Here is a 13,660-nt window from a genome sequence, read left to right as displayed (position 1 = left end):
GATGGAAAGAAGGGGAAGGGACTAAACAAAGAACATGTATGAATGACCCATTGGCATGGACAACAGAGTGGGAATTGACTGTGGGAGCCGGGGGTGGGTGTAGGATGGGTGGAAGGGGGCAAAGGGGAAAAAATTGAGATAACTGTAATAAAATAAACATGATTTATAAATTTTAAAAAATTCATCAAGCTGCACCCTTAAAAAGAAAAAAAAAAGAAATGGTGATTACTTAGTAGATTATTTCTACTTTCTTTTTGATGGCAGGAATATCCGTTTGAGCATAGATTTTGTTTTTTAGGTTGTTTTTAATTTTTTTTAATGGAGAGAAACCAGGCCAACTAGTGCTTGATAAATACCAAATCAAAAAGACTTCTGTCCATGGAGCTTTTCCAAAGAACAGGCAGAGACACTTGGGGCTGTTTTGTTTCCTTGCCAGGGGCATGCGCGCTGCCTTCCTCAGGGTGCAGCAGTCAGGGCTTGATCAACAGCCGGAGAAGCTCAGAACCACTTGTTCAGATTCATTGACCTGTAAACCACTTCCGGTGTTTCTTTTATAAGATTCTTTTTTTACTTAGTGTACATGAGTGTGTTTACTTACTTAATTTGTGTTCCCTTAGTACATCTATAATACAATTGGAATTGAACTTAAAAAATAAATTTTAAAAAATTAATGAAACTGAGAACCCTACAATTGGTCCAAGTCAAGAGTAAAGCATGAATTCTATTCTTTTTCATTTACACTTTCATCTGTTTTTATTAGTCATAATCTCCACAGTGACATTATATATCACATTGAGTTTTATGAAAATAGTTTAACTGTTTTTGATGTTTTGTTTTTTAGCCCAGGTATCTGACTGTAAATAATTTTTTTCTTGAACACATTACACTTTTAATAAATTCCTTTAAAAATATAAATCGAAGCATGATTTACTAGAGTTTTGCTTTTCAAAGATACATTTGAGAGTGAAAAGGTGGGGGGCACTTTTAATAATTGTCCCAGGATAGCAGGCTTAATTAAAGTGGGCTGCCCAATGTGAATGGGGACATATTCATGTCCTCAAGTATGTCCCCCACCACTTGCCTTGGTGCCTAAAGTTTCCATCATCGCGATGTTGTTTCAGATTCTGACACCAGGAATACCCTTTCTGAATTATAGGTGAATTACATGGGAACATGAATACATTAATCTACCATCAGTCATTAACATTTTAACAGAAAGTATATAACTGACTTGGTTCAAAGATGGTTCTAGACTGGAAATCAGCAAACTTTTTCTATAAAGGGCCAGCTAGTAAATGTTTTAGGCTTTATGGCCCATATGATCTCTGTTGTAACTACTCAATTCTACTGTTATAATAGAAAGCAGCCATTGACAATTATTTAAATTAATGAGTTGGTTAGTCTGTTAAAATAAAACTTTATAAAAACAGATGGTGGGCCAGACTTGGCCCACAGGCTATCCTTCGCCCACCCCTGCTCTAGAAGTCTGAGAGGCAGGTAGATCAGTCTTTATCTCTAGAACTGTATTATTTCTCTGGTGTTCATCTTGCAGTTCTCAACGTGAGCTGGGGCCCCTTTGTATATTGACTTAAAGGCCCAAAATTCCGGTGACTTTGAGGGTTCATTTGGTTGTAAGCCTAATGCCAGATTGCCCTAAATTCAGAGAATGTGTAAAAGGTTTCCACTAACATACCTGGGTTCAAACTAATACAGAGTTCAGAGTAGGATTTTGGTGACAATCTTAGATACATTCTAGAATGAATTTGAAGCCCTTCATATTCAGATGGTCTGGAAACAGACTAACTTTATACACCTTATGGAACCGAGGCCGATGTTTTGCCACTTTCTTGATCTTATCTGGCTTATAGGCAGCAGTAAGTTGGTCCTCACAGTTTCATTGTTCTGCTTTTATTTCACTGCACTCTTGGTGGGACTCAGGTCTGCTCCTCTTTTATTCTCCTGTTGTCTGCTATCAGCTTGAAGTCCATATTGTATTTCTTCTACCTACCTTTCCAGATCCCCTTTCAATACCTCTGAAAAATACTCTTCCTCACAATTCCATGGCCCATAATAGCTTTGTTCAAAAATAATTAGTTTTACATAAGCGTATTTATATTATTTCATGTGTAAAAATATTTTCATTCAGTTTTCAGTTATGTAAGTACTTCATTTCCTCTTTGTCTATACTTTTACTTGACACTTAAAAAGCATTTAAGGCACACTTAAGCAAAAACGTACAAAATTCATAGTGAATTAATATTTTCCAAATGCTTATCATGTGCCAGGCACATAATAGAATGAAAGGCAAAATTTTAAATAAAAGGGAGAAAAGAGAAAATATGTATTATAAACAAAATTAAACCAAATCAACAAACTAAAAATCAAGCTATGCTGCAAAAAGAAAAGATAAAACTTTGAACCTAAAGCTTTGCTCTGAACTTCCTAAAACTCAAGGTAAAAAAATTTTTAATAGGTATTTAATTCATTTGGTTTAATAAAAGGAATCATATCAACTGATCAAGAAACTTTTCCTGACCCATAAATCAAATGTTTTTCCCTTCAAAACATTAATTCTTTAAAAGTTAGAGACCTTATTTACTATTATTTTGGTAACTATACTATTCATTACTTGATATACATTGGATAATCAATATTTAACCAAAGACCAGTCAACATTAGTATTATCCTCATTTTTCTTCTAAAGATGTAGGAACTAAGAATTAACACACAAGGTGTGAAGTTAGGGAACATAGTGCACAACGCTGCACTCACTAATGCCACCACCTACGCATCTGGGGGTTCCCAAGACCATCCCAGCCTCAATAATTTGCTAGAAGGGCTCACAGAATTCACTGAAAGTTGTTACACTCATGGTTATGGTTTATTATAGGAAAGGATACAGATTGAAATCAGACACAGGAGAGACGCATGGGCAGAGTCAGGAGGGTTCCAAAAGTGGGGCTTCCAGTTGTCCTGTTGCCCTGGGGTCCTGGATAGCATTAACTTCTCCCAGCAACAATGTGTGACAACATGCATTAAGTACTGCCAGACCGGGAAGGTTACCTAAGCCTTGGCATCCAGATTCTTCACTGGGGCTTGATCACCAAAACCCAGCTGGCCACCTACTGGTACACACATTACTGAAGTATTCTCAGTAATATTGGAGAGCACCTAGTTGATCTCAGTCTTCCTCTCCTCCACAGGTTCACTGACTCCAGGTGACCCAAACATCCCACCCTAAACCACACTGTGGGCGTGTCTCAAAGCCCCCAGTCTGAATGGCATTGGTCCTATCTGGCTGGCCCAAGGCACCTGGGTAAATAAAGAAACTTTTATCAAGGCTAGACATTCTGAGGGCTTAGAAGTCCCCTCTCAGGAGCCAAGGACAAAGGCCAGGCCTTTCTTTGGGTAAGGTTAACTCTATTACACACAGAGTCCATACCATGGTTCATGGACCCAGTGGGTCGTTGATCAGCACACCATGGTTTACTGAGGGCCATAACTAGTACTCTCCATGATATGGAGTACCAAAGTTGAAAGATGAATAATCCTTGATTTTTCATTTACTTATTAAACACAAATTTAGGAAATAAAACAAAATGCTAGACTTTGAGTTTTTCTCCCCTAGAATGTGATTTATGTTGGAACTAAAATTTCTAACATTTTAGAAAAACATGTCTCTTCCTTTTGGTAGTTTTTTAAAAGCTCCTCTTTTATTTTTCAAGAATTCACACATTCTGACATTTTATCAAGAGCTCCTTTTTAGAAAACATTACCCATTCTCTTTATGATTCTGGATCTATAAATTTTATAGCTATGAAATTCCTGGATTTTCTATTCCATTTTTTGTCATCTTGTAAGCCACTATCCCTCAGCAGCTTTTAAAAAAATATATGTACATATTTAAAAGATTTTTATTCTCTTTTAATTTCTGGATATTTCCCACATTTATTTTCTTAAGATACAGGAAGCAGTTCACTAATTATTCCAGGGAGCACTACTTCTGAGGAACCAGGGCAAATTAAACCCCTACCATAAAGTAAGGTCCAGGCACATGGGGTTTTTTTCCTTTCACTTTATCAGGTGTAGCCTCAGTGCCTATTGTTCTACCTGACACATACAGACAATACGTATTTGCTGTGTCAAAAAACTGTTTTCTAAATGTTAATAACTTAATCTTTGTACAAATCTAAAGCAAACATGTATCGAAGATTTAGTAAACTCATTAATGAGGGAAACCAACAAGCTGGTAAAGCCAGTTCTAAGACAGGCACTGAGAGAATGTTGGCATAAGGTTGCTAGGTTAGATTTTTTAAATGATTACTATCATCCAGGAAAACATCATATTTACTATGGGCTTATCTTTTCTATGGCACAGAAATCATTTACATTTCTACTTAGATAAAACTACTGGCATAGCTCTAGGGCAAAAAAATCATGTGTGTAATGTAAGAAAAGTTTGTTGTTGCCTCAGTGGGTTCGTGTGCTGGCAACCATCCGGCTTGCTTTGAACTTTTACCTAGTTGTTGTCCATTCTGGGTCCCCATCCTCAACATGTGTGTCTGAGTGGTAGGCCTCAGGATGACTTCTCCAGTTTACCCCTTCCCTGCTGTCTGTGTGATCCAGCTGCATTCAATTACCCCATGGAAATGGTTCCCGAGTGCCACAAGCTACCCTACCCACGACCCTCAATAAAGGCAGTTTCCGCACGGATTTTTGCTCTGCAGTTTCCCTGCCTGCAAGGACCAAAATTTGGGCTTTGGGTGACTTTATGTGATTCTCTGAGCATGGGAAGCCCCGTCCCTAAGGCCTATGAGGATAATAATTCTTTTTTTTTTTTAATTTCACATATCTTTTCAAGTGTAATTTCTGTGGCTGAGTTAGAGTGATCTTTAAAGACCCCACAAGGGGAACTTACTCCTCCTTTATAACCCAATTTACATTGCTATCAGTTTTTCGGAAATTAACACCTATCCTTTCAGAGTTGTAAAGTGTTTTGACCAACAGTAAAAAGTAAGCCCAATGAAGTATGCTCAGTAATATTGGAGAGCTTAATCCACATCTATCAGGTCAGAAAATGAAAAAAAAAATATATCCTTCTTGATTTCCAAATGCAGAAACAATTAATATTTATTGGTAATGTGGTTAGTTTTCTATCAAGCCACGTGTTTTACTTGTAAGATAATAAATAATGGCAGACTCTATCTAACTACTCTGGTTGTGAAGGAGTCATGTTCAAGTAATTTGCTGTTCTTGCTCGTGCTTATGAGAGCAGTGAGCAGCGGGGAACCTGGGGACTGGGCGATCAAGTCAGCAGGGCTCAAGGTCCAATTCTGCAACGTATCGAAGGTATGGTTTCCATAAAAACCACTTAATCCTTCTAGCCTTGCTTTATCTTCAATAAAATAAGGATAATAATATATACTTTTTCTGGGGTGTTGTAAGAGTTGACATATATGTAAAGGATTGCCCATAATGTGTGAAACATGCCTCACGCGGATTTGCAATAGAATGGTATGATAGAGTTGCTTTAGTTTAGGCTGTTATAATAAATTATCAGAGACTACCCAGTGGCTTACACAACAAAGATGCATTTCTCACCATCTTGGAGGCTGGGAAGTCCAAGGTGGAGGCACAGGCACAGCTGGTGTGTGGTGAGGGCACTCTCCCTGTCTCCAGATGGCCATCTTCTCATTGCATCCTTGCATGGCACAGAAGAGAAGGAGAAGCAGGCTCTCTCTGTCTCTGTCTAAAAGCATGAACGCCCTTATGAGGCTTCATCCTCAAGATCATTAAAGCTCCCTAGGGCCCCATCTCTAATACCATCACCTTGAGGGTTAGAGTTTCAACCTATGAGTCTGGGGGGACACGAGCATTCGGTCCATAGCAACAGCCTAAAACATGTGAAAAATAAGTCTCTTCTAATAAAATATGAAAAGAAATCCTTTCAACTTTTTTATCCTACTATAGTTTTAACTTTAAGAGTAATTTAAGATATAGTTTGAGGGATTTATTATTTGGTGAGAGCAAATAATCTCTCTGTGGCTTCCTGGCCTTATGAGACCCCAAAGTATTGCAGCTGGATCAGGATTTCTAAGTGGCTGGTTTCTGTTTAAGTCCTCAAGATAAGCATTCTAGTTACTTTTGCTGTGTGATATACTAAAAATTTAAAGGCTTGAAACAACCATGTTACATGATCAGAGATCCTGTGGATCAGAAATTTGGAGAGGATGTAGGAAGGATGACTTGCCCCTTTCCAGGACATCTGGGGCCACAGCTGGAAAAACATGGAGATGAAGGTCACTTAATGGCTGGGACTGGAATCAGCAGAAGGTTTGTTTGCTCTCATGTCTGGTGTCTGGGCTGGGATGGCTTAAGTACTGGAGCTGCTGACCAAAGCAGCTACCTGTGGCCTCTCCTTTTTAACATAGTGGCCTCAGGGTAGAACATCTTACATGATGACTCAGGAGTCTAGGCAAAAGTATTCCATCAGAAGAAGCAGAAACTGCATTGCCTCTTATGACAACATCAAAAGGCACATAGCATCCCTTCTGTAGACTCTGTTGGTCAAAGTGGTCAGAAGCTCATTAGATTCAAGGAAAGAGAACAAAAGCTTACCACTTGGTGGCAGGGTGGCAGGGTCACATTATAGAGAGGGATGTAGGGTAGGAGATATTGTTGTGCCATCTTGGGAAACTAACATTTGCCACAACAAGTGAGTTTGTAAAGGCTTAGTTCACATTAGAATATGAAATGAAATATGTTCTATAGTTCAGTTTATTTCCTTCCAGGTGAGCTATTGACACAGCTCTACATTCAGCTAGTCACACACAATTTTCTTTGTGATGGGCTTTTCTTTTAGCCTTTCCTAACGTTGCATTTTTTTAGTTTGAGTTCACTACCTCACTGATAAGTCTTTTTAAATATTTAATCTACTTTCAGTCTTCAAATCATTTCTCAGGTGCCCATCAGTTCCTGGTAAGTGGTTAATTTAGAAGGTTTTTGAAGCATGACTGCATCTGGCAAAGGCAGATCTAAATGTCAGCCTTGGACGCATCCAGTGACATTCAGATGACCCCTTTCAGGATAAGGAACTCATTTTTCTATCATGTAGTGCATTTGGTTAAAAAAAAAAAAAGAAAGGCCAGAAATGGTGCCTTTCTACTCAAAATTTTTAGTGCTGCTGAAAGAAATAGCACTCCAGAGCCATGAAGATCTGCTTTAATCCTGGTTTCCCCATTTCGTTGTATGAAACTGAGTAGGTTTTTAAAAAAAAAGTATGGGTTAGTTTCCTCATCCATATACTGAAGATAAAAACTTTACAGACTTGTATTGAGGACATTAAAGAGTCAAAGAAACTTCTGATTTATAAGTAAGGCCTAGTTTAGAGTAAGAACCCAACAGTAGATAATAATAGGAAACATTACCTTCACTTTTTTTGTGACCATAAACTTCCTTTCCAAGCAAAAAATCTTGATGAAGCTCTTCCCACGGGTGTGCCATTGTCCCTGGACAGGTCAGGGAGGAAGTGCCCACAGTGGGAATGGTCTTTGAAGAAGGTGGCTCCCTCTTCTTTACGCTCTGGGCAGTGGCAGCAAGACGTTCACCTGAGAACCACGACAAGCTATGATAACCACAAGCTTTAGGAGTTTCAGGTTGAAAGATGGCTTCATCCTGTCTGAATGGTGTTTTGTCTCCATGGATGGTGATTGGGTTGTTAAAACAACAGCAGAAAAAAAAAAGAAAAGAAAAAAGAAAAAATTCTACTCAAATGAGATGTCCCTTTACCTGAACACCACAGAATAGTACACACCTGATTGTAAAAATATATATGTAATATATGTATTTAGTAAGATGTAATAAAACTTTGAAATGTATGTTATTATAAAAATAAATTACACAATGTAGAAAGAATTTTCTCCCAGCCCTTGAGATTTCTTAATTTAAAATCCCTCTTTAATCTCCAATTATTGTAATAGTCATAATGAAGATGAAACTGTTTATTGTGTTGTTTTAAACTGTGAGAAAACCTTAATTGACGAGAATTTATTGTTTTTCTGTGTGGCAGGTGGTGAAGTTTACCAAATCCTTTGAATTGATGTCCCCAAAGTGCAGTGCCGACGCTGAGAACAGGTACGGCTTGTGAGTTTCAGATTTGCCTTTTGATCCTTGCCTGTGGTCCTTGGTGTTGGCATCATTGCATATATTCTTTGAGGACAGGAGTTGTTATTTCTTGAGGCCAGCAAGTACAGCCAAATGTCATTACTGTTCTGTATTTCAGGGCTTAAACAAAAACTATAATTTAAAAATACATGTATATCCATCTAAAACTGCTAATGAATAGAGTCAATGTTTAATTATTTCCTAACTGTGCAACCAGCCTAATTTTCTACTTTATTCTGGCTCTTCATTTCTCTTCCTCCCTTTTGTTTTCTTACATTTGGGCAATAGAATCCTCTGGGGAAAAAGAGTGAGCATTTCCAGTAATTCATTTTTTGTCCCCATTGGTATCTTTGAGGCTGTAACAGCGTAAAAGTGAGGGATGGGAACCATCAGTGAATTTTTGTTAGCTTTTGCACTGCCCTGAATAACAGCTGGGCTGCTACAAAAAAGGGTTCTCCCTGCTTTTGTCACATCTAAAGGAAAGGCTAAAAATAGTAAAATTGACCAAAATGCAGAAATATGGAGAAGGACAAGTAAAGTGCTCACGACAGCATGATGGTGATAATGATACAGCATGATGAACAGCTTCCATTCTTTGAGTGCTAAGTGTGGCAGGTACTATTCTAAGTGTTTTATACGCATCTACCCCCAGATAATCCTATGAAGTAGACATTGTACCCTTGCACAACACAGGAGAAAACCAAGGTTCAGTGAATGTCTATTGGGTTAATATTTCCCAAACCTTGCTCATCAATCACAATCAAGCTTGGAGAACTTGGTAAAAACTAAATTCTCAGAACCCAAACAGGTATTTTGATTTAATGCATTGAAAATGATCTTTAGGGAAAGATCTATATGTTCAAAAGTTTCCCTGGGTAATACCTGTTTCAAGGGTAATTTGATTTTCTATATCATTGCCTTTAAGTTTAGAAAATAGAAATCAATAATCAAAATGGACACTTGATTGAGTTACTTCACTTTTTATCAAGTGCATGAATTTTAAAAGAGGCCATTGCTATATACTATATAATTCCATTTATAAGATGTTCTTGAAAAAGCACCATTATAAGAATAGGAAGCAGATCAGTAGTTGTCAGGGACTGGTTACGGAAAGAGGGGGTTACTATGAAGGGTACCGGGGAATTTGGGTTGTGATGATACTATTGTATATTTCGCTTGCAGTAATGATTGTACAACTGCATTTGCCAAACTTACAGAACTGTACATTGAAAAAGATAAGTTTTACCGTCTGTAAATTACACTTTAAAATGGGAAAGAAGAGACCTTTTGTAAAAGGTTTTTGTTTTTAAGGAAAATGTATTTATGTCTATATCTATATATAATGTTAGCTAATCTGTACCTAAAAAACATGTTTAGACATAGAAAATTACTGATGGTACATGCAACCATTTTTCTAAAAACCTTGTGTAAAATTACATGAAATACGTTAGAAAAAAGTATCTATTCCTGCTTACTCCTTTAGCTAGTCATGACCTCAGATAAGTTCTCTCTTTCATATATAAGGGGGAAAAGCTGTATGGAATTATTAAAACACAACCTTTGAAATCCTAATGCTTCAATATTGTTCTTTTCTATACTGCTGAATGTGTCCTTGTAGTCCCCGCAGAGTTAAATATTTCTGGTCTTTTGATTATTTTTAATGCCAAAAGGACTTCCATGTCAAAATGAAATGACCCAAGGCCCAGACTGCCCTTGGCAAACTTTGTAATAATAAAAAAAGAAAGGTCAGATTTTCTTTTAAAAGACTTTTGAAAAGTGCCTTTGAACTTTGACATTATGAGATAGTCCTCTTCATCATTCTATTTATGGCCTTTAAATTAATGTAGAATGTTCATTTATCTCAGAAGACCTTTCCTGCAGTGTCTAGTAATTTTCCTCTTGTCAATATGGAATCCTCTGGTCATTTATTGGGACTTACAAGGAAAAAGACAATTAGCTCTAGCATTTATTTCACCAATGGCCACAGAAGAGACATTGAAACAGGCTATGAGTCTGCAAATCACAGCCTGCTCTCAGCACCTCGTAAGTCTTTCCTTTAACCTTTCATCACTTAACATCTTCACTGTAGACAGTGTTCCAGACCTCAGGCCTGGAACATCATTCAAATAGGATAACTTTAGAAGGTAATGACTGTGGCTTCATGCAGCAGTATTTTAGGGGACTATTTCAATTCTGATGAACTCTGGTTCAAAGCTTGCTCAGTGTTACACAGTCCTTAGAGACTTTTTTAAAACCCAGTTTTGTTGCTGATTCATCATTTCTGTTTATTGTCTTATGTGGCTAACTCCTTTGTCATGGCTCGTCTCCTCTTGGTCTCCATGTAACTAAGACCAAATCCTTGACAACTACCCCAGTGATCAGATTATCACAAAGTCATGATGAGCTTCTTCCAGTAATAAGAAGTTCTTTTTTGTTTAATTAATTTTTAAAAAATTGTTCAAATATATTTGTGTCCATTTTCCCACCACCACTGTAATAGGAAATTCTGATTGTTAGAAAGGCATGTTAGAAAGATATTTAAATTACATTCCTATAACTTCCATCTCTTCGTTCTAAAGTTGTTTGTTGGAGATAATTACTCTTTAACTTCATTTCTTCATTCAACACTCATATGTTCAGTACCTGTACTCTCTGCTGGGTACTCTGATAGGTAATGGGGCTACAGGGATTTTTTTAAAAATCAGCAGTCTCAGCCCTCAAGAATCTCAAGGTCAATTTACAGGGGTAGGAGGAGGTTAAGACTATACTTTAAGCATGATCAAATTTTGCCAGGCCCCCAAACCATGGTTATAAATGAAGTCCCATTAACAGTGATAATTTGCACTTGGCTGCTTGGTCATTTTCCCCTTGTAGTTTAAGACCCATAGGCCCTTGCAAAAGCCACTCTTGAAGTAGTTCTGAGAATCTCTGAGATTAAAAAACAACGACCAGTTTTCTTGCTAACTCATCATTTCTTCCAAGTGCTCACCCCTAAGTCCTTTCCCTCTACACATGGCAGAACAGCATCTGCTGAGCTACTGGCTACCTTCCCCACTCCAGAATTCCTGTGAGCACAACCGGACTCCTCACCTGTGTGGTGACAGAGCTCCACTGGCACTGCCTCAGATGCCCTGGTGACCTTTCCAAACCTGAGCAAGGCTGGGTAACTTGTGCAGAAGCAGGAAGAAAGCTCACTTTCTTTACTACATGTTATAGTTGGTTGCATGGCCACAGCACAGCCCTTTTATTGAGGGTCACTTGTATGTCATGAATAACGGCTCACCTGTTGCTTCCAAGATTTTCTATTTGTAACTAGCTTTCAAGAGTTTGATCAGGATGTGTTTAGGGATGCATCCCTTGAGTTTATCCCACTTGGAGAATGTTGAGCTTTCTTAATGTATAGATTAATGTTTATTTTTAATCAAATATGGAAAGTTTTCAGCTATTCTTTATTCAAATATTCTTCCTGCCCTTTTTCCTCTCTCCTCTCCTTCTGAGACACCTATTATATATATGTTCATATGCTGGAGACTCTTTATTTTTTCAATTCTTTTTTGTTCTGTTCCTAACAAATTTCAGTCATTCTCTCTTCAAGTTTTATCATTTTTTTCTTCTGGCTTCTCAAATGCTCTTGAGTCCCCTTAGTAAATTTTTCATTTCATTGATTATACTTTTTAATTTCAGATCTATTATTTTGTTCTTTTTTGAATAAATTCCATTTCATATTAATATTCTATATTTGATGAGACATTGGTATCATATTTTCCTTTAGTTCTTTCAATATGGCTCTCTTTGGCATTTTTAACACATTTATAACAGATAATTTAAAGTCTGTGTTTAGTAAGTTCATCTGGGCTTCAGGGAGAGTTTCTATTGATTGCTTTTTTCCCAGTATACTTGCCCATTTCCTTGTACATCTCATTATTTTTTGGTAACAACTGAATGTTTTAAATAATATAATGTGAAAACTCTGAGGATTAGATTTGCTCCTCACTCATTCCATGTAGGGATTGTTGTTGTTTCTATGTGTTGCTGTTATTGTTGCTATTGTTTGTTGTTTAGTGACATTTCTGAACTATTATTTCTTGTGGATGGCAACTGAATTCTCTTCCTGGTCAGCTTAACTCTCAGCTAATGATTCAACAGAGATTTCCTTGAAATCCTTGAGCCAGCAAGCCTGCCAGCCTTGCTGAGGGGACCTGTGGGCATCTGGGGAACACCTTCACTTCTGTGACAGGAAGTTCACTCAGCTTCCACTTTCTGCTGAAACAGAACTTCACAGTCAGCCAGAGCTGAGAGATTAGGGCCTTCTCAGATCTTCCCTGGGCATACATACAACTCTACAAGTGAGCATGCCATTCTAGATTTCCAGGAATATGTCAGAGCCTTTCAAAGCTCCCTAGAAATAGTTCTTTCCCATGCTTCTCCGTTTAAATTTTCTGGTCAGCTTCTTATTAGCTGCTGTTATGCTTGCCCAAGGCAGTTGCAATGTTAAACAATTACTAATTCTTTTTCCCCTACAAATGCCCCAGGGGTAAATTCTGCTTACAGTGAGCAAGCTCCAAGCCAGATGGAATAAAGACAAGCTCTGTGAGTGGAGATTTCCATGAACCTGCCAAACAAGTCAAATAATGGCCATTTTCTGGGGCTAGGACTTGTGGGGAGCTCCAAATCAGTTTTTTCTGTTAGTGGCTGCTAACCTGCTGGTCTTCACAGCTAATATGATTATGAGACTGTTGTTTTCACAGCTACCCTTGAGCTGGGGAGAGGGAGACGGGAATAAATAAGTTAAAATGCCACAAAACTTGCTGTCCATAGAAAGATTCAACTGTTTTTCTTGAATAAACACTCCTTGGATTTTTGTAAGCCTTTCCTTGATTTCCAGAGTTCTCAAAAAGTGGATTTGAAACTTTTTTTGCTAGTCTGTCCACTGTTTTTATGGAAGAACAAATTTTCTGTTCTTCCTTAAATTTCCTTACTCTGCCAATTTGGAAGATTTCTCCTCTTTTTACCTTATTTTTAATTTCTCTGTTAATAAAAAGAAATAGGGAATGCTAGACAAACTTAACATACTGATATAAGACAGAATATTTCCACAACATATTATGAATGTATCCTCTTCTTTCTTCATGGATTTTTTTTTCTTGTACTGTGTTAAGAAGGGTGTGCTAGGAAACATGAGATTTTTTTGTGTGTGTGTGTAAAGAAAAATTATACCTCTTCTAATTGGAAGGAAGTGAAGAAAACCTTTAAAACATTAAAAATTAAAACAGCAAAAATTAAAATCACACCATCACCGCTACCACCAGTCATCTTGGAACATAAGCAAGATTTATGCTGCTATGTGACTTTAAACAAAAACCTTAGGACATTTATTTAACTGTTCATTGTCTAGCAAATTCAGGACTGCAGAACCTCATTATGCCAATATTTAATGTCTCTAATTGAAGAAGAAATATCCAGCTGGCGTTGGAGGCTCATATCTACCCGCTTTCAG

At 37.6% G+C, this 13,660-nt stretch overlaps 1 protein-coding gene across 2 annotated transcripts in view; it reads left to right on the top strand.

Moving 5' to 3' along the window:
• The window catches only part of PDE11A (phosphodiesterase 11A), a 330,569-nt gene that overhangs the window by 116,127 nt on the left and 200,782 nt on the right, over positions 1-13,660 (top strand). For both annotated transcript variants that reach the window (XM_054562350.1, XM_054562348.1), the window contains one exon: positions 8,069-8,133. In XM_054562350.1, the coding sequence (XP_054418325.1) occupies positions 8,069-8,133 (65 nt within the window). The remainder of the gene's footprint in view (positions 1-8,068; positions 8,134-13,660) is intronic.

Source organism: Pteronotus mesoamericanus, unplaced genomic scaffold, assembly GCF_021234165.1.
Source record: "Pteronotus mesoamericanus isolate MK-2021 breed Mesoamerican mustached bat unplaced genomic scaffold, CSHL_Meso_final scaffold_651, whole genome shotgun sequence".
Lineage (NCBI taxonomy): Eukaryota > Metazoa > Chordata > Mammalia > Chiroptera > Mormoopidae > Pteronotus > Pteronotus mesoamericanus.
Note: the sequence above shows the minus strand (reverse complement) of the source record. Positions and strands in the feature narration are given on the sequence as shown.